Source organism: Bos javanicus, chromosome 10 (genome assembly GCF_032452875.1).
Source record: "Bos javanicus breed banteng chromosome 10, ARS-OSU_banteng_1.0, whole genome shotgun sequence".
Taxonomy (NCBI): Eukaryota; Metazoa; Chordata; class Mammalia; order Artiodactyla; family Bovidae; genus Bos; species Bos javanicus.
The window spans coordinates 17,824,102-17,844,502 of record NC_083877.1 but is presented as its reverse complement, the minus strand read 5'-3'; the positions used below and the strand labels follow the sequence as shown (position 1 = coordinate 17,844,502).

At 37.3% G+C, this 20,401-nt stretch overlaps 1 protein-coding gene across 5 annotated transcripts in view; it reads right to left on the bottom strand.

Annotated features, from left to right (window-relative positions):
* The window catches only part of LRRC49 (leucine rich repeat containing 49), a 150,593-nt gene that overhangs the window by 40,791 nt on the left and 89,401 nt on the right, over positions 1 to 20,401 (bottom strand). For all 5 annotated transcript variants that reach the window (XM_061430233.1, XM_061430232.1, XM_061430235.1 and 2 more), the window contains 2 exons: positions 7,605 to 7,688; positions 3,963 to 4,123 (listed from right to left, as the gene is read on the bottom strand). In XM_061430233.1, the coding sequence (XP_061286217.1) occupies positions 3,963 to 4,123; positions 7,605 to 7,688 (245 nt within the window). The remainder of the gene's footprint in view (positions 1 to 3,962; positions 4,124 to 7,604; positions 7,689 to 20,401) is intronic.

Sequence of the window (20,401 nt, the reverse complement as noted above, 5' to 3'; positions counted from 1 at the left end):
TACATGACCACTGGAAAAAACCATAGCCTTGACTAGACGGATCTTTGTTGGCAAAGTAATGTCTCTGCTTTTGAATATGCTATCTAGGTTGGTCATAACCTTCCTTCCAAGGAGTAAGCATCTTTTAATTTCATGGCTGCAGTCACCATCTGTAGTGATTTTGGAGCCCCCAAAAATAAAGTCTGACACTGTTTCCACTGTTTCCCCATTTATTTCCCATGAAGTGATGGGACCGGATGCCATGATCTTCGTTTTCTGGATGTTGAGTAAAGCCAACTTTTTCACTGTCCACTTTCACCTTCATCAAGAGGCTTTTGAGTTCCTCTTCACTTTCTGCCATAAGGATGGTGTCATCTGCATATCTGAGGTTATTGATATTTCTCCCGGAAATCTTGATTCCAGCCTGTGCTTCTTCCAGTCCAGAGTTTCTCATGATGTACTCTGCATATATGTTAAATAAGCAGGGTGACAATATACAGCCCTGACATACTCCTTTTCCTATTTGGAACCAGTCTGTTGTTCCATGTCCAGTTCTAACTGTTGCTTCCTGACCTGCATACAGATTTCTCAAGAGGCAGGTCAGGTGGTCTGGTATTCCCATCTCTTTCAGAATCTTCCACAGTTTATTGTGATCCACACAGTCAAAGGCTTTGGCATAGTCAATAAAGCAGAAATAGATGTTTTTCTGGAACTCTCTTGCTTTTTTGATGATCCAGCAGATGTTGGCAATTTGATCTCTGGTTCCTCTGCCTTTTCTAAAACCAGCTTGAACATCTGGAAGTTCACGGTTCATGTATTGCTGAAGCCTGGCTTGGAGAATTTTGAGCATTACTTTACTAGCATTGAGATGAGTGCAATTGTGCGGTAGTTTGAGCATTCTTTGGCATTGCCTTTCTTTGGGATTGGAATGAAAACTGACCTTTTCCAGTCCTGTGGCCACTGCTGAGTTTTCCAAATTTGCTGGTACATTGAGTGCAGCACTTTCACAGCATCATCTTTCAGGATTTGAAATAGCTCAACTGGAATTCCATCACCTCCACTAGCTTTGTTCGTAGTGATGCTTCCTAAGGCCCACTTAACTTCACATTCCAGGATGTCTGGCTCTAGGTGAGTGATCACACCATCGTGATTATCTGGGTAGTGAAGATCTTTTTTGTACAGTTCTTCTGTATTCTTGTCATCTCTTCTTAATATCTTCTGCTTCTGTTAGGTCCATACCATTTCTGTCCTTTATCAAGCCCATCTTTGCATGAAAGAACTAACTTCCTTTAGTTCCTCAGAATTTTCCTTCAACATCTCAACACTTCCCTAGTTAGCTCCCTAGTATACTTGAAAAATGTAGAGATATACCATGATTTTTAAAGTGATGATTTATTATCTTACAAATGTTAATCCTACTGATATAAACAACTTAAATACCATTTGAAGAAGGTTCTTAACTTTTCATTTAAATGATTTTAAAGCTCATATGTAAGAACAAGTGTGTGAGAATTGAAACTTTGAAAATAGTGAAAGCATATTTCCCTTACTAGATATTAAAACTATAAAATGACAATAATCAAAATAGTCTGGTATTGGCATTAAAACAGATAAGTAGGTTAGTGAAATGGAATAGAAAGTTCAGAAATATATCCAGTATTTATGGGAACTTAATATAAGATGAAATGACATTCTCATTACAAAAGAGAATAATTTAATTGAGGAATGCTATTAGAAAACTGACTAGTCAATTGGAATGGAATCAAGTTAGGCTCTCACCTAACACCATATATAAAAATAAAATTGATGTATTAAAGGAGGAATTTTAAAACCTTATTAAAATCTTAGAATAAAATTTATAAGGTCATTTGGATAAACTTGGAACTAGGAATCCTTCTTAAGGAAGATAGAAAAAATATTTTTAAAGAAAAGATAAATCAGAAATAGAACTAATGGGTAGTATTTCATAAATCTAAAGCCCAATGACATAAAGTTTTAATTTTATAAAGTATAGTTATATACAAGTAGAATTATTTTGACATTTAAATAATATTAAATAAAGTTTCAGGACAATATAAGTGATATATCCATTATATAAGTTATCACTTAATTAAAATGTTAATTCTTGTTTCCTTATTTTTCTAGCTGAAAGATCTGAGAAACTCTACATGTGGATACCCAAGTGAGGTGAAGGAGGTATGCTGGTCAATATAAATTAATCTTATAACTAAAACTGCTAAAGTATGTCTGTCTTTAAAATATATGTCAAACTCTAACTACAGTAAACTTCCAAAATATTATTCTAATTCCTCTTAAATGACTTGTTGATTACACTCTTCATATATGGAAAGCTGAAAGAATACTGGCTGAAAAGCTGAAATAAAAGCTATATTATATTTAGTTTGAAATGTGTTTCAGAATTTGGTCAGGTCATTAGATAACTGTGCATCAAATGAAACAAAACTGAAGTGCATTCTATCTTTGAGTTTTAGCTTTTCTTTTTAAATTGTATATATATACACACACATTTTTAAATGACACACAAACTATGAAGTTATATATGCTTTATATTCCTCTCATTGACTTGATTCTAGTATGCCTTTATGAGAAGAAGGGAAATATGTTAAGCCTAGATAGTGTCCTCAGATTTGTTCATAAACCAAGGGATATGTGTTATATGATCTGTATGTCATAGAAGGAAAAGGCTGTGAGCCACTGGAAAAGACAGATACTATAGATTGCAACTGGAGTAACTGTTCATGTTTTATGCCAAATTGCTTAACACTGATAGTTAAGTAGTAAGGATTTGTGCTAGCTAATGGGGAAACAACAAAGGTTAACACAATCAGGATTTTACATTCTAGTGGGGAAGACAGATACAAAACAACTATTCATGTTGTTGTTCAGTCGCTAAGTTGTGTCCGACTGTGCGACCCCATGGACTATATAGCACGACAGGCCCCTGTGTCCTTCACTGCCTCCTGGAGTTTGTTCAAATTCATGTCCGTTGAGTTGGTGATGCCATCCAACCATCTCATCCTCTGCTGCCCTCTTCTCCTTTTTTCTAACTACCCAGTGGTTATTAATGCTCATAAGTGCTAACAAGGGGAAGTGCAGAGTACTGGGAGAAAAAAAGGTATCTGATCTAGCCCACTCTCTGGGAAGTCATTAGGAAAGACTTTTCAGGGGAAGTGAGGGAATTCATTGAGAAAAAATGAATTTGGGAATTGGGAATTTGGGAATTGGGAATTCATTGGGAATTTGGGAATTGGGAAATTGGGAATTGGGAAATTGGGAAATTGGGAATTGGGAAATTGGGAATTGGGAATTCATTGAGAAAAAAAGGTATCTGATCTAGCCCACTCTCTGGGAAGTCATTAGGAAAGACTTTTCAGGTGAAGTGAGGGTTGAAGTCAAGACCTCCAGGCTGAACTGCAGTTAGCCAGGGCAGGGTGAAGGAAGCAGGGCAGGGGAGAATAGATCTGTTTGTAGAAGAAGGGTTCTAAGGTAGGAAGTTTTTGGGAATTGGGAATCACTGAGGCTGCAGCACAAGAACAGAATGGCTGATACTATGGGACAAGATAGGTAAGGTGGGTAGATGGCCTTACAGGCTATATTAAGTAATCTAGATTTATTCCTAAGAAAAATAAAAAACTACTAAAGGGTTCTGGCAACCCACTCCAGTACTCTTGCCTGGAGAATCCCATGGAGGGAGGAGGCTGGTAGGCTACAGTCCATGGGGTCGCAGAGTCGGACAAGATTGAGCGACTTCACTTTCACTTTCACTTTCAAAGCGTTCTTAAATTAGGGGCAAGCCTATATTTTCAATAGTTTCACCTTAACTTTTAAAACCTATTGCTAATTTCAGTAGGTTTTCTTAAGAAAACTATTTTAAAATAATTATATGTAAAATATTTCCCCATTTCTGCTCCAAATTCATTTCTCCAAAGATACTAATATCCCAAAAGAACACCACTGCATACCCTGCTTCCTCTGGAAATGTAGAGACGGTGCTTCCATCGTTCTGATAGTGGTCCTGAGAGTCAGAATCTCTTCTGTCTTGATTTATAGCAATACTGGTTATTCGATGCTGTTGCAAGTCCCACTTTCGAGCTACATTGTTAATTGTTAACCTTTTCTTCTCCTATGAAAAAGTTCATTGTGACAAGAATTACATAATGCCATTTCTGTAGCAGGAGAATCCAAGGAGCATATTGTTTGTACTACTTATTACATCTTTAAAAGGAGTCAATTACTTAAAGCAGCTACCAAATATGTATTCTAAAACATGGTATAAGCAGCCTTTATTCAACCTATGCATTCAAACATCTCAAAAATGCTCTATTATTCTTAAAAAAAGTATATACAAATAACAATTACTCCCACTGGACATAAAAAAATTTCACTATTTACAGGTTTAACTTGATGGAAATTGATATACTCAAATGTTACATTTGCATGTGTGCTAAGTTGCTTTAGTCATGTCCTACTTCTTGCAACCCATGAATTGTAGCCTTCCAGGCTCCTCTGTCCATGGGATTGTCCAAGAAAGAATACTGGGGTGGGTTTCCACTTCCTCCTCCAGGGGACTCAAGTGTTATGTGAAGTTTAAATTATGTCTTTGTGCTTAAAGATAGTAAGAAAACCTGACAATATTTTAATCTTTTTAACCAATAATTATGGCAAATATGGTGGAGTGATCTCGGAGAGAGGGAGAAAAGAGAGATTGATCAGTGTTTTAAGCTTCACAGTATAAATTACAATGTCTGAAAATTAACAAACATATATAGACTATTAAAAGAAATTGTACTAGGTTGAAACATTTCTAGATAACTAGTAGCATCTTAGATTATCCATTATCAAACCTTGTAACTCAGATGGTAAAGAATCTGCCCGCAATTCAGGAGGCCTGGGTTCAATCCCTGGGTAGGGAGGATCCCCTGGAGGAGGAAATGGTAACCCATTCCAGTATTCTTGCCTGGAGAATCCCATGGACTGAGGATCCTGGTAGGTTACAGTCCATATGGCCAGAGAGTCAGATATGACTGAGCGACTAACACAACTTCTAAATGGTATGTTGATTAAATCAGAGTGCTGAAAATAGACACCTCCCTTTTTATCTTTACTCAGAGAACAATCATCTAGTGAAAAATCATCGGTGTGATACTGCCCCTCTTCATCTGCTCCCTTTGGAACCAGGGAAGGCTGTCGGGAAGATTCTCTGCCCGTTCCCTCAGCGCATCCACACATGCAGAACACTTATGTTTAGCTCCACTTCTCTGCCTTCCAAAATTTTAGAGGTAGAAATGGCACTGTTTAGGAATTAAAACTGGTGACAAAGCTTAATTACAACTAAACATTTTTAAAGTTCTATTTCTGCGTTTAAAAATGTCTTTAACATGGGTTCTTTTTTCTATTGCTTGGGATTTGAAATGTGTTTATATAATTAAATGGGTTCCACTTAGTATGTGTATACTTCTAAGACTTCTTGACATCTTATGTATGTCCTTATCTAAAGCAAGAAGGCATTTGACATTCTACTATAAATTTTCCCCCCAAATCTATGATAAGAAGGCATCTTATCTTAAAGGATTCTATTTCAATTATTTGCAGATGACTTGGGACAACCCAATTCTTAATCTACACAATACCATTATTTTCACTCAGTGCCAAGGCTATTTTGAAAGAGGCAGGGGCAGTGAGTTAATGGCAGATGGCTATCATGCTGATGCCATGCGGCTTTCTGGCTGACTTGGAGTTGGCAAAAATAAATATTCTTAATGAGGTAGATGTAGCAGTGCTTAGAAAAAAGGCACAAAAGTATACACCACTCAGTATGTTAAATTTATAACAAGATACTCTGAAAACGCAAGCACTTTTCTATACCAACCCCAAAGTTAAGCTTTCTTTAACTGAGTTGTTAAAATCAGATCAACCCCAGGCTGATAAAGAAAATGGGTATTTTCACCGAAGTCAAGAAAAGGGAAGATATAGTTTAAAACAAGAGTGCAATCTGGGGTCAGGTGGGGACCACTGACTGGTTAGAGGGGCCAGCAAGGGCTCTAAGTGCCTGTGGGGCAGGAAAAAGAAGAACAAAGGAAAGACAAATATTCTATAAGGCAAAAGAGGGTTCCCCCCTCAAAAAAAAAATTATGTTCAAAGATCATGGATGCATCTGGCATATTAGTACAATCACGACTATAGCTAGAGGACAGTCTGTCAAATTTGTGTTAAAGTGATAGTTATTTTAGAAGATGCCAACTTTCAGCTTCTGCCACTTGAGTCTATTCTTTATAAACCAAGCAATACCACACCAGTATATGTCATCACTATCACTTCCATTAAAGATTGAAAAGAAAATAGAAAGATAGAAAAGCAACAGGACTAAAGATGGATGTCTATACACCCTTCCTGTCCCTCAGAAACAGCAGTCCCCAACATTTTTGGGTACTGGAGACGAGTTTAATGGAAGACAATCTTTTCATGGACCAGGATGGGGGGGCGTGGTTTGGGGAATGTTCAAGTACATTGTATTTATTGTGTGCTTTATTTCTAAATTATTATACATTGTGATATATAATGAAATAATTATACATCTCATGGAATGCAGGATCAGTGGGAGCTCTAAGTTTGTTTTCCTGCAACCAGACAGTCCCATCTGGGGGTGATGGAAGACACTGACATCTCAACTGAGATGAACAGCTATAAACACAGATGAAGCCTCGGTCGTTCGCCTACCACTCACCTCCTGCTGTGTGGCCCAGTTCCTAATAGAGTGGAGCTGAGAGGACTTGGGACCAAGTTTGTTTTGTTTGTTAATTTAGGAGTAGTTTTCACAAAGTAAAACACACAGATTCAAGTGTACTCTTCGATCAGTTCTGACAAATGCATAAATGTTAACCTGTAACATTTCCATCACCCCAGTAAGTTCTCTTGTTTCCTAAGTTTGCTATATATAACTTTGTTATCCCGAAAACCTTTTAAGGACAGTAATATCTGATATGCTAAATCATTTCAAACAAGTTCAAAAAAACCTTTAATTTCTATACTCCTCAAAATCTCTACCACCTCTCTAATGGAGAAGCTAACAGAGATTTTTTTTAATTTAAAAAGCCATCGGATCATTTTGATATTTGGCAAAACTAATACAATTATGTAAAGTTTAAAAATAAAATAAAATTAAAAAAAATAAATAAATAAAAAGCCATCAGTAAAAAATAAACCCATGTAGCAGAGCTTGTTAAAATATATCACTAAAGATGACAGTTTACTACAGTGGTTTCCAAAATGAAATTTAAATGCCAGGAGGATATACAAGGTGATGTACTGGTGTGGAAAGAAGGTTAACTTCTGTTATATATATATACTTTAATCTCTTCCTTTTATAATTTCTCATTTTCGCATTTATTTTATATTGTACATTACATTATATTGTATTTCAGAAGTACAGGATTTTTTATGTTTTAAGGGTGTCTGTTTATTAAAAACACTATCAAAAGGAATGAAAAATTTGCAGTTTGGAAACCACTTTTCTAGCTGATTAGCAAGCTAGCTTCAGTATGTGTGAGTGTGTGTACGTGTGTGTGTGTGCACACATACATGAATGTAGACACCAGAGACAATACCTTAAGCAAAGATTGCTTTTGACTTTCCCGCTTCTTCTCTTCCTCTTTTTTGGCTACAACAGATGCCATACGCCTTTCTTCTTCCTAAAAGAAAAATGTAAAAAAGTATTGTTAAGTATTTAACCTTTTTTGATGCTAAATATCTTCAGTTCTCCAAGTCTGATTTTCTTTGTGAGAGCCATACTACTTGCTAATAGGAAATATGCCCTCAAAGAAAAAGTCAGTATGTTCCTCTTTATTTTCTTCTTCCAACTTAATTTGAAAAGAAAACTGTGCATTCTTAACTCTACTCCCAACTCTTGGTGTGAGATAAACCTAAATAATACAAGAAAAAGACTGAGAAGAGAAAGAAGAAAGGGAGAGCAGGGGGCTTCCCTGGTGGCTCAGTGGTAAAGAATTCACCTGCTAATGCAGGAGACATGGGTTACGGTTCAATCCCTGGTCCAGGAAGATTCCACATGTCATGAAGCAACTAAGCCCGTGTGCCACAACTATTGAGCTTGTGCTCTAAAGCCTGGGAAATGCAACTATCGAACCTACGTGCCACCACGACCGAAGCCTGCATGCCCTAAAGCCCACGCTCTGCAACAAGAGCAGCCACTGCAATGAGAAGCCCGTGCACCACAACTGAGAGTGCCCCCACTCACACAACTAGAGAAAGCCACGCACAGCAGCCAAGACCCTGCACAATCAGACATAAATTAATAAGATTATAACAAAAGGGAGTGCGATGCAGGACTGTATAACTTTTCTTTGTATTGTAGTTTTACATGGAGATTTTTAATAAAGTTTTTATCATGAAGATGAAAATCATACTTCTAACAATCTATTTAATTTATTGTTGCAAAGCAGAGTTTTTTTTAAATGACAATACAATTGTGAAAGCTTTTAAAAAATTTCTATGAATATTAATAAATTATTCTCCATTAATATCATTACTTTGTTTTTAAGTTGATTTGGCCAGTCTAATTTCTTCCATTCTAAAAACTATGAAACTTTACTGTAATAACATTACAGTTTAGAAAAACTTTTAAAAAGTAGTCATAATCCCAAAACCCTAACTCAAATATCATAATTTTTCCATCACATTATGATATTCACTATAAACAAATTTTTAAATGTTGCAATCTGCATATACAATCTGGATCATGATTTTTCACCCTAAGGATTGGAAAATTTTTAATAAAGTAAATTATAGGTATGTAACTCATAATTTTAATATCAAAAGATTTGATATTAAAATGATGTCATAATTTGAGAAAACAATTTCTTCATGAAAGACAAACTTGAAAATATCTTCAGCAATATGATGAGATGAATTGTTAAAAACTATAACAAAAAGAAATGTAAACTTGGTTAAAATCTGCTCACTCTTTGTATTGTTTTTTTTTTAATAAGATTTTTATTCCGTAAATGTAAAATGACTACCTAATTTTTTGATGTAAACTCATTAAATTCGAAGAGAGAAAAATCAAAAAAAAAAAAAGAAAATATCTTCAGAGACAGAAAACTATAAAAAGTAATTCAGTACATTTGAAGGAGAACATTTTCAGAAATACAATTTACAAAACCTGAAATTAAAAATTTAATGGAGGTGAGTTGAAGAGTAGAATGCTCTCATACCACCCTATAATTGCCAGTCATAGCCCTTAACCTCTTTCATTTAAATTATCTCTGGTACTATCTCTTCTCTTTCCTGCAAATAGATAGCTCCATGAAGGTATGGACCATATCAGCTACCCAGCACATAGTAGATATGCAGTAAATATATATTCAAAGAATGAATTATTAAATGTATATCTCTATGACTGTGACTGTGTAAGTTCCTCAGTTGTGTCTGACTCTTTGTGACCCCATGAACTGTAGCCTGCCAGGCTCTTCTGTCCATGGGATTCTCCAGGCAAGAATACTGGAGTGAGTTGCCATTCCCTTCTCCAGGGGATCTTCCCAACCCAGGGATCAAATTCAGGTCTCCTGATTTGCAGGCAGATCTGAGCCACTGGCTCCTGATCTCAGCCACAGGGAAGCCCACAACTGTTCAATAATTTCCTAAAACTGAAACCATTAAATCAAATGGTAGACATATTTCTAGGGCTTTTGCTGTGTTTGCAAAAGTACTCCATAAGTGTAGTACTAATTTATATTTCTACCAGAAGTTAACACTTGATTTAAAATATAATGGGTAGTCACAAGAGTTGTTCACCAAATATTCCTATGTCTTCTTACATCCTGGCCATATAGTCAGATGGCACTTCATGTCCTCTTAAAGTCAGGTGTGGTCATGTGAATTGCTTTGGCCAATGTCGTATGGACAAAAGTGATATGTGTTACTTCTGGGTAGAAAATTTCAAAGACAATGTATGATATAGCTATTTCCTCTCTCACTGCTGGTACAGAATTTGCAAAGCTCCAAAGGATGGGCACTTTGAAGGCCTTGGTCGTGGAATGAGGACAACACAGAGTAAAGTTATCAGACCACATAAAATGGACAGACTGACAGCATGAGCATGAAATAAGCTTTGTTGGTTTAATCCACTGAGATTAGAGAAGTTGTTACTGTAAGATGGAGAAGCTCTAAACAGCAAAACAAGACCTGGAGCTGACTGTGGATTAGATCATGAACTCCTTATTGCAAAATTCAGCCTTAAACTGAAGAAAGTAGGGAAAACCACAAGACTTTTCAGATATGATCTAAATCAAATCCCTTATAATTATACAGTAGAGGTGACAAATAAACTCAAAGGATTAGATTTGGTAGACAGAATGCCTGAAGAACTATGGACAGAGGTTTGTAACATTGTATAGGAAGAAAAGAAATGCAAGAAGGCAAACTGGTTGTCTGAGGAGGCCTTACAAATAGCTGAGAAAAGAAGAGAGGCAAAAGCCAAAGGAGAAAGGGAAAGATATAGCCAAGTGAATGCGGAGATTCAGAGAATAGCAAGGAGAGATAAGAAAGCCTTCTTAAGTGAACAATGCAAAAAAATAGAGGAAAACAATAGAATGGGAAAGACTAGAGATCTTGTCAAAAATATTAGAGATACCAAGAGAACATTTCATGCAAAGATGGGCACAATAAAGAACAGAAACAGCAAAGACCTAACAGAAGTAAAAGAGATTAAGAAGAAGTGGCAAGAATATACAGAAGAGCTATAGAAGAAAGGTCTTAATGACCCAGATAACCACAATGGTGTGGTCACTCACCTAGAGCCAGACATCCTGGAGTGTGAAGTTAAGTGAGCCTTAGGAACGATTACTATGAACAAAGCTAGTGGAGGTGATAGAATTCCAGGTGAGCTATTTCAAATGCTAAAAGTTGATGCTGTGAAAGTGCTGCATTCAATATGCCAGCAAATTTGGAAAACTCAGCAGTGGCCACAGGACTGGAAAAGGTCAGTTTTCATTCCAATCCCAGAGAAGGGCAAGGCCAATGAATGTTCAAACTACCATGTGATTGTGGTCATTTCACATGCTATCAAAGTAATGTTCAAAATCCTTCAAGCTAGGCTTCAGTGGTATTTAAACCGAGAACTTCCAGATGTTCAAGCTGGATTTAGAAAAGGCAGAGGAACTAGAGATCAAATTGCCAACATCTGTTGGATCATATAAAAAACAAAGGAATTCCAAAAACATATCTACTTCTGCTTCATTGACTACGCTAAAGTCTTTGACTGTGTGGATCACAACAAACTTCAAAATTCTTAAAGAGATGGGAATACCAGACCTTACCTGTCTCCTGAGAAACTTGTATGCAGGTCAAGAAGCAACAGTTAGAACTGGACATGGAACAACTGACTGTTTCAAAATTGGGAAAGGAGTACATCAAGGCTACATTTTGTCACCCTGCTTTTTTAACTTCTGTGCAAAATGCCAGGCTGGATGACTCACAAGCTGAAATCAAGATTGCTGGGAGAAATATCGACAACCTCAGATACGCAGATTATACCACCCTCATAGCAGAAAGTGAAGAGGAACTAAAGAGCCTCTGGTGAAGGTGGAAGAGGATACTGAAAAAGCTCTCAACATTCAAAAAAATGAAGATCATGGCATCTGGTCCCATCACTTCATGGCAAACAGATGGGGAAATAGTGAAAACAGTGACAGATTTTATTTTCTTGGGCTCTAAAATCACTATGGACAGTGATTGCAGCCATGAAATTAAAAGACACTTACTCATTGGAAGAAAAGTTATGACAAACATAGACAGTATATTAAAAACTAGAGACTCCTTTTGCCCTCATAGGTCTGTGTAGTCAAAGCTCTGGTTTTTCCAGTAGGCATGTATAGATGTGAGAGTTGAACCATAAAGAAGACTGAGTGCTGAAGAATTGATGCCTTTGATCTGTGGTGCTGGAGAAGATTCTTGAGAGTCCCTTGGACAGTAAGGAGATCAAACCAGTCAATCCTAGAGGAAATCAGTCCTGAATATTCATTGGAAGGACTGATGATGAAAATGAATCTCCAATACCTTGGCCACCTGATGTGAAGAGCTGACTCACTGGAAAAGACCCTGATGCTGGGAAAGATTGAGGGCAAGAGGAGAAGGAGGTGGCAAAGGATGAGATGCTTAGATAACATCACTGACTCAATGGACATGAGTTTGAGCAAACTCCAGGTGATAGTGAAAGACAGGTAAGCCTGGTGTGCTGTGGTCCATGGGGTCGCAAAGAGTCAGATACAACTCAGTGACTGAACAACAACAGCCTAGAGCATCCTGATCAGTATATACATTAGAATTAGAATTAAGGAAAGTCAAAGAGGCACAAAAATGTATTCTAGGGTGTGAGCCATTATAAATGCTCCTGAAAACAAAGGACTTAGACTAAAGAAGTAAATAAAAAATACACAAAGCAAACTATCTCCGAGTTAAAAAGGTAATCAGAAATACATCCACTGGAGGACTCAAATTTTAAAAATGAGGAAATGAACAATGAGAAGTTTAGTAACTTAGACAAGGTCAAAGCCAGGATCAGAACCAGGGGTCATTGGTGAGAAATGGGGTTTGCATTTTTATAATCAGGATATATTTATATGTGTTTTACTGGCTTTAGACAGATGAAAAAAGTGAGGTCAAAATTTAGCAGTAATCTGCCATACAATTTAGTTCTTTAAAAGGGAATGAAAATTTATGTGATTTTTGGTGAATTTAAAGTATATTTGACAATATGGAAAATAGTTGTTCTTAATGTTTAAAGGCTGAACAGAGGTAATGAGGAGAAATAAACTAAATAAGAAATTCAGAACCTTGGTTCCTAGTTTCATAAAATAGCTGAATTAATAACCACATTAAACTCTTTTGTTCAGTAGATGTTGATTTAGTACCTATTAAGTATAACCTGTTTCAGAAAAAAACTTAAAAAGAACAAAATATATTGATGGTCAATTGTTGACTCGTGTATTGAATGTGAACTAGAAACAGATTGGTTATTCAAAGAGCCAATTTTAAGCAGTACTGGAAACTGTATGGGTCACGTACTATACATACTTAATGGATGATTTCATTAGATTTGCAAAAAGAATCTGAGCTTCTATTAAAGGCAGGAGGACTTTAAAAGGAAAGCTAAACCCAGGAAAACTGGATAGATGCCAAATCAATTCAAATATTCAATGTTTTAAAAATGTATAAATATGATGACTGTATTTCAGCCCAAATAATTACAGAGTAACTAAAGTTAGAAACAAAAATAAACCCCTCTAATTGTAAAGATAAGCTATAAACCTGTTGGTAAGAAGGAAAAAAATTGTAAAATTCAGGCATCTTCATGATAATAATCCAATTTCTGTGACAAAAACCATATCCTTTATGTAGCAAAAGAAAGAGATCTACCTGGCCTGAAAATAGACATACACTTTCCTCATTACTGTGGTTTGTCATGAAGACCCAATACAGAAACAGGTTTAAATTAATTAAGAAGCATAGTGATTTAACAGAGAAAGAAATGGCAACCCACTCCAGTATTCTTGCCTAGAGAATCCCATGGACAGAGGAGCCTGGTGGGCTGCCGTCTGCGGGGTCACACAGAGTTGGACACGACTGAAGCGACTTAGCAGCAGCTAAGCAGTGATTTAATAGGTATTTAATAACTTACATTATACACTCTTAGCAGACTTCTAAGGCTCTAAAACAATGAATTTATTACATGAGAAGACATTTTGCTGCAAAATAAATAATAGCAGTCCTAATATAATCAGCAATTTATTATGTGGAATTTTAAAAACAATGGCAATGTGGGTTTTTTAACCATATACTTTAAATAGTTATTCAAGACATTGTTTTCCTTGACTATACTAAATATTAAAACAGACTAAAATTACAGAGCTTTTGTCTAGAGGAGAATGTTCTTTATTTTTCTTTCAATCTTTTTTTCTTAACAGAGAAAACAGATGTTTCCAGGGTCATAGTTAATGTCAGAATGAAGATTAGAAGCTATATCACTTGACTTCTACTGGCCCATGGATAATAGTCATATTATACATTCAGTTCAGTTCAGTTCAGTCGCTCAGTCCTGTCCAACTCTTTGTGACCCCATGGACTGCAGTACGCCAGACTTCCCTGTCCATCACCAATGCCTGGAGCCTACTCAAACTCATGTCCATTGAGTCGGTGATGCCATCCAACTATGTCATCCTGTGTCATCCCCTTCTCCTCCTGCCTTCAATCTTTCCCAGCATCAGGGTCTTTTTCAATTGGTTGGTTCTTTACATCAGGTGGCCAAAGTAATGTAGTTTCAGCTTCAGCATCAGTCCTTCCAATGATTATTCAGGACTGATTTCCTTCAGGATGAACTGGTTGGATCTCCTTGTAGTCCAAGGGACTCTCAAGAGTCTTCTCCAACAATACAGTTCAAAAGCATCAATTCTTAGGTGCTCAGCTTTCTTTATAGTCCAACTCGCACATCCATCCATATATGACTACTGGAAAAACTATAGCTTTGACTGGACTGACTTTTGTTGGTAAAGTAATGTCCCTGCTTTTTAATATGCTGTCTAGGTTGGTCATAGCCTTTCTTCCAAGGAGCAAGCTTCTTCTAATTTCATGGCTGCTGTCACCATCTGCAGTGATTTTGGAGCCCAGAAAAATAAAGTCTCACTGTTTCCATTGTTTCCCCATCTATTTGTCATGAAGTGATGGGACCGGATGCTGTGATCTTAGTTTTCAGAATGTTGAGCTTTATGCCAACTTTCTCACTCTCCTCTTTCACTTTCATCAAGAGGCTCTTTAGTTCTTCTTCACTTTCTGCCATAAGGGTGGTGTCATCTGCATATCTGAGATTATAGATATTTCTCCTGACAATCTTCATTTCAGCTTGTGTTTCATCCAGCCCGGCATTTTGCATGATGTATGCTACATATAAGTTAAATAAGCAGGATTTCAATATACAGCCTTGATGTACTCCTTTCCTGATTTGGAACCAGTCTATTGTTCCATATCTAGTTCTGTTGCTTCCTGACCTGCATACAGATTTCTCAGGAGGCAGGTCAGGTGGCCTGGTATTCCCATCTCTTTGAAGAATTTTCCAGTTTGTTGCGATCCACACAGTCAAAGCTTTGGCATAGTCAATAAAGCAGAAGTAGATGTTTTTCTGGAACTCTCTTGCTTTTTCGATGATCCAAAGGATACTGGCAATTTGATATCTGGTTCCTCTGTCTTTTCTAAATGCAATTCAAGCTGGAACATCTGGAAGTTCCTGGTTCATGTACTGTTGAAGCCTGGCTTGGAGAATTTGTAGAATTACTTTGCTAGTGTGTGAGATGAGTGCAATTGTGCGGTAGTCTGAACATTCTTTGGCATTGCCTTTCTTTGAGATTGGAATGAAAACTGACTTTTTCTAGTCCTGTGGCCACTGCTGAGTTTTCCAAATTTGCTGGCATATTGAGTGCAGCCCTTTCACAGCATCATCTTTTAGGATTTGAAATAGCTCAACTGGAATTCCATCACTTCCACTAGTTTTGTTCGTAGTGATGCTTCCCTCCTCCATCTTGTTTGCAACCCCCATACTACACATTAGGGGAGAAAAAGCCAGAACAGGATAGGTTATACCACCATAATAACTTTAAAACTCACACTGGCTTATAATAAGAAAGGTTTGTTTCTTAATCATGCAAAGAACACCCCAACTGTTCTCCATGTAGTAGGCTAAGTGTTCCTAGGTATGACTTGATGGCATCTTTGACTCAATATATGCTTTCACAATGACCATCACATGGGAGAAAAGCCCAGAAAATTGCACTTTGGCCTTTAAATGCTTCTGTCTGAAAATTATGTACATTACTTCTGCTCACATTTCACTGACCAAAGCAAGGTGCATGACCACGTTTAACTCCATGGGAAAGGGAAATACCATCTTTCCACCTGGAAGACGTAAGAACACACTGGGGGCATTAGTCATGGCTACCACAACAGGACACTCACTTCCACCTCGGACAGGCTGCCTCATGTTTTGGAGAACAAATTGTAAACAAGTTCATATGAAGCCAAATACATGTGAGTTTGAGGTGGAAACTTTAGATACTGTGTCTACTTCAGAATTGTGAGAATAGCTCCTGCATTCACAAAATACTGCCTTGGAAATAAAAAATTCTGGGAGGTGGAATTTTCTATACAATGGTCCTTGTTCTAGTCCTTCAAAATGTGTCTATTTTAGAACTGCCATATGACCCAGCAATCTCACTGCTGGGCATACACTGAGGAAACCAGAATTGAAAGAGACACGTGTAACCCCAATGCTCATCACAGCACTGTTTATAATAGCCGGGACATGGAAGCAACCTTGATGTCCATCAGCAGACGAATGGATAAGAAAGCTGTGGTACATATACACAATGGAATATTACTCAGCTATTAAAAAGAATACATTTGAATCAGTACTAATGAGGTGGATGAAACTGGAGCCTATTATACAGAGTGAAGTAAGTCAGAAAGAAAAACACCAATACAGTATACTAACGCATATATATGGAATTTAGAAAGATGGTAACGATGACCCTATATGTGAGACAGCAAAAGAGACACAGATGTAAAGAACAGACTTTTGGACTCTGTGGGAGAAGGTGAAGGTGGGACAATTTGAGAGAAGAGCATTGAAACATGTATATTACCACATGTGAAATAGATTGCCAGTCCAGGTTCAATGCATGAGACAAGGCACTCAGGGTCAGTGCACTGGGATGACCCAGAGGGATGGGATGGGGAGGGAGGTGGGAGGGGAGTTCAGGATGGGGAACACATGTACACCCATGGCTGATTCATGTCAATGTATGGCAAAAATCACCACAATATTGTAAAGTAATTAGCCTCCAATTAAAATAAATTAATTTTTAAAAATGTGTCTATTCCTTCCTTTTTTGTACAGTCATAAAAATATTTGAAGACTACGGTAACATCTTCTTTGTCAATGAATTGTGCTAGGTTTTCTGGAAATGTTTGTTTGCAATCATCTTTCTAAAACTAATAGTTCAGGTATAATTTAACAAAGAAAAAATGGGACTATTGTCCATTTTTCTAAATTCTCTATTTCTATAAATGAATATTGTTTTAAGGCATATTAACTTTGAACAATCATATTTCATAATTAACTCAATTTGGACTTATCAATTTCAATGCAAGTCTTTTTCACACATGCTAATTCTCTTTCCCCCAACTCTGCATTTGGCTGAGAACTGTCATGTTTGTTGTTAAGAAGTTAAGTCTAGAATTTTCAATTTATCTATTTTTAATCTTGTGAAATTCTGCTTCTATTTATAGATTAGAAGTTGGAAAAGTTTTTATACAAAGAGCCAGATAGCAAATATCTAAAGCTTTGTGATCCATATAAAATCTCCAGCACATATTCTTTTTCACAGTGTTTCACAAATATAAAAACCATTCACAGCTTGAGAGCTATGAAAACAAACGAAACAAAAAAAAAAACCAAACAAAAAAAACAGGCTGTGGGATGGATTTGGCTCACAGGCTGTAGTTTGCCAAACCTTGTTTTAGATTATTGAGCTTCTTTTGGATTCTGATTTGATCAACTGGCATATCAGGATTTCTAACTTCCCTAGTTTGTCATTTGTATATTTTATTAGAATAATATAATGCTCTCAATTAGTCAACACTTAAACATGTTTAAGAGAATGAGACTGAGCAAAAAGCCTCACAACACCCCAGTACAGATTTCTCTGCAGATTGGCCATTAATCCATTAATTTCTGTTCTGTAGGTATAACTGAATCACAAATCCACTTAAATATGTTGTCATACTGTGGAGGTGAGAAATAGATTTAAGGGCCTAGATCTGATAGATAGAGTGCCTGATGAACTATAGAATGAGGTTCGTGACATCGTACAGGAGATAGGGATCAAGACCATTCCCATAGAAAAGAAATGCAAAAAAGCAAAATGGCTGTCTGAGGAGGCCTTACAAATAGCTGTGAAAAGAAGAGAAGCGAAAAGCAAAGGAGAAAAGGAAAGATAAAAACATCTGAATGCAGAGTTCCAAAGAATAGCAAGAAGAGATAAGAAAGCCTTCTTCAGCGATCAATGCAAAGAAATAGAGGAAAACAACAGAATGGGAAAGACTAGGGATCTCTTCAAGAAAATCAGAGATACCAAAGGAACATTTCATGCAAAGATGAGCTTGATAAAGGACAGAAATGGTATGGACCTAACAGAAGCAGAAGATATTAAGAAGAGATGGCAAGAACACAAAAGATCTTCACGACCCAGATAATCACGATGGTGTGATCACTCACCTAGAGCCAGACATCCTGGAATGTGAAGTCAAGTGGGCCTTAGGAAGCATCACTATGAACAAAGCTAGTGGAGGTGATGGAATTCCAGTTGAGCTATTCCAAATCCTGAAAGATGATGCTGTGAAAGTGCTGCACTCAATATGCCAGCAAATTTGGAAAACTCAGCAGTGGCCACAGGACTGGAAAAGGTCAGTTTTCATTCCAATCCCAAAGAAAGGCAATGCCAAAGAATGCTCAAACTACTGCACAATTGCACTCATCTCACACTCTAGTAAAGTAATGCTCAAAATTGTCCAAGCCAGGCTTCAGCAATACGTGAACCGTGAACTTCCTGATGTTCAAGCTGGTTTTAGAAAAGGCAGAGGAACCAGAGATCAAATTGCCAACATCTGCTGGATCATCAAAAAAGCAAGAGAGTTCCAGAAAAACACCTATTTCTGCTTTATTGACTATGCTAAAGCCTTTGACTATGTGGATCACAATAAACTGTGGAAAATTCTTCAAGAGATGGGAATACCAGACCACCTGACATGCCTCCTGAGAAATTTGTATGCAGGTCAGGAAGCAACAGTTAGAACTGGACATGGAACAACAGACTGGTTCCAAATAGGAAAAGGAGTTCGTCAAGGCTGTATATTGTCACCCTGTTTATTTAACTTATATGCAGAGTACATCATGAGAAATGCTGGGCTGGAAGAAACACAAGCTGGAATCAAGATTGCCTGGAGAAATATCAATAACCTCAGATATGCAGATGACACCACCCTTATGGCAGAAAGTGAAGAGGAACTAAAAGCCTCTTGATGAAGGTGAAAGTGGAGAGTGAAAAAGTTGGCTTAAAGCTCAACATTCAGAAAACGAAGATCATGGCATCCAGTCCTACCACTTCATGGGAAATAGATGGGGAAAGAGTGGAAACAGTGGAAACAGTGTCAGACTTTATTTTTCTGGGCTCTAAAATCACTGCAGATGGTGACTGCAGCATGAAGTTAAAAGACGCTTACTCCTTGGAAGGAAAGTTATGACCAACCTAGATAGCATATTCAAAAGCAGAGACATTACTTTGCCAACAAAGATCCGTCTAGTCAAGGCTATGGTTTTTCCTGTGGTCATGTATGGATGTGAGAGTTGGACTGTGAAGAAAGCTGAGCGCTGAAGAATTGATGCTTTTGAACTGTGGTGTTGGAGAAGACTCTTGAGAGTCCCTTGGACTGCAAGGAGATCCAACCAGTCCATTCTGAAGGAGATCAGCCCTGGGATTTCTTTGGAAGGAATGATGCTAAAGCTGAAACTCCAGTACTCTGGCCACCTCATGTGAGGAGTTGACTCATTGGAAAAGACTCTGATGCTGGGAGGGATTGGGGGCAGGAGGAGAAGGGGACGACAGAGGATGAGATGGCTGGATGGCATCACTGACTCGATGGAGATGAGTCTGAGTGAACTCCGGGAGTTGGTGATGGACAGGGAGGCCTGGCGTGCTGGGATTCACGGGGTCGCAAAGAGTCAGACACGACTGAGCGACTGATCTGATCTGATCTGATGTTGTCATACAATTTACTCAATGTGCTATCATAAAAGACTTCACTCAGTGCTTCGCTTAGATACCAAAACACTGCTCTCTATAGTATTCGTCTGAGAAGGTCTACTTATGATATCTAAAATAGTAACCTAATTTTGTCTGGCACAAATTATTTTTAGTGAACTAATAATGCCTCCTTGTGATCAATTCCTTAAGTACTAACAAATCATCTAAATAATCCAATTTAGATTTCTTTCATAACCTACATTCAAGTTTATTCTCATAATTTGCCACAATATTTTTTCTATCCAAGATAAAAAGAGAGATTAGTTTATCTTACCTTTTAGCTACTCTACTATTCTACACTGCTTTCAGATGTAACTTTCAAAGGCCTAGCAACTTATTCACTACCTTTATTCACGGCTCTAGATCAAAGATTGGCAAATTCTAGCCCACAGATCAAATGCAGCATGCCATCTGTTTCCGTAAATAAAGTTTTATTGGAACACAGCCATGCTCACTTTTATGTATTGTTCATGCCTGCTTTT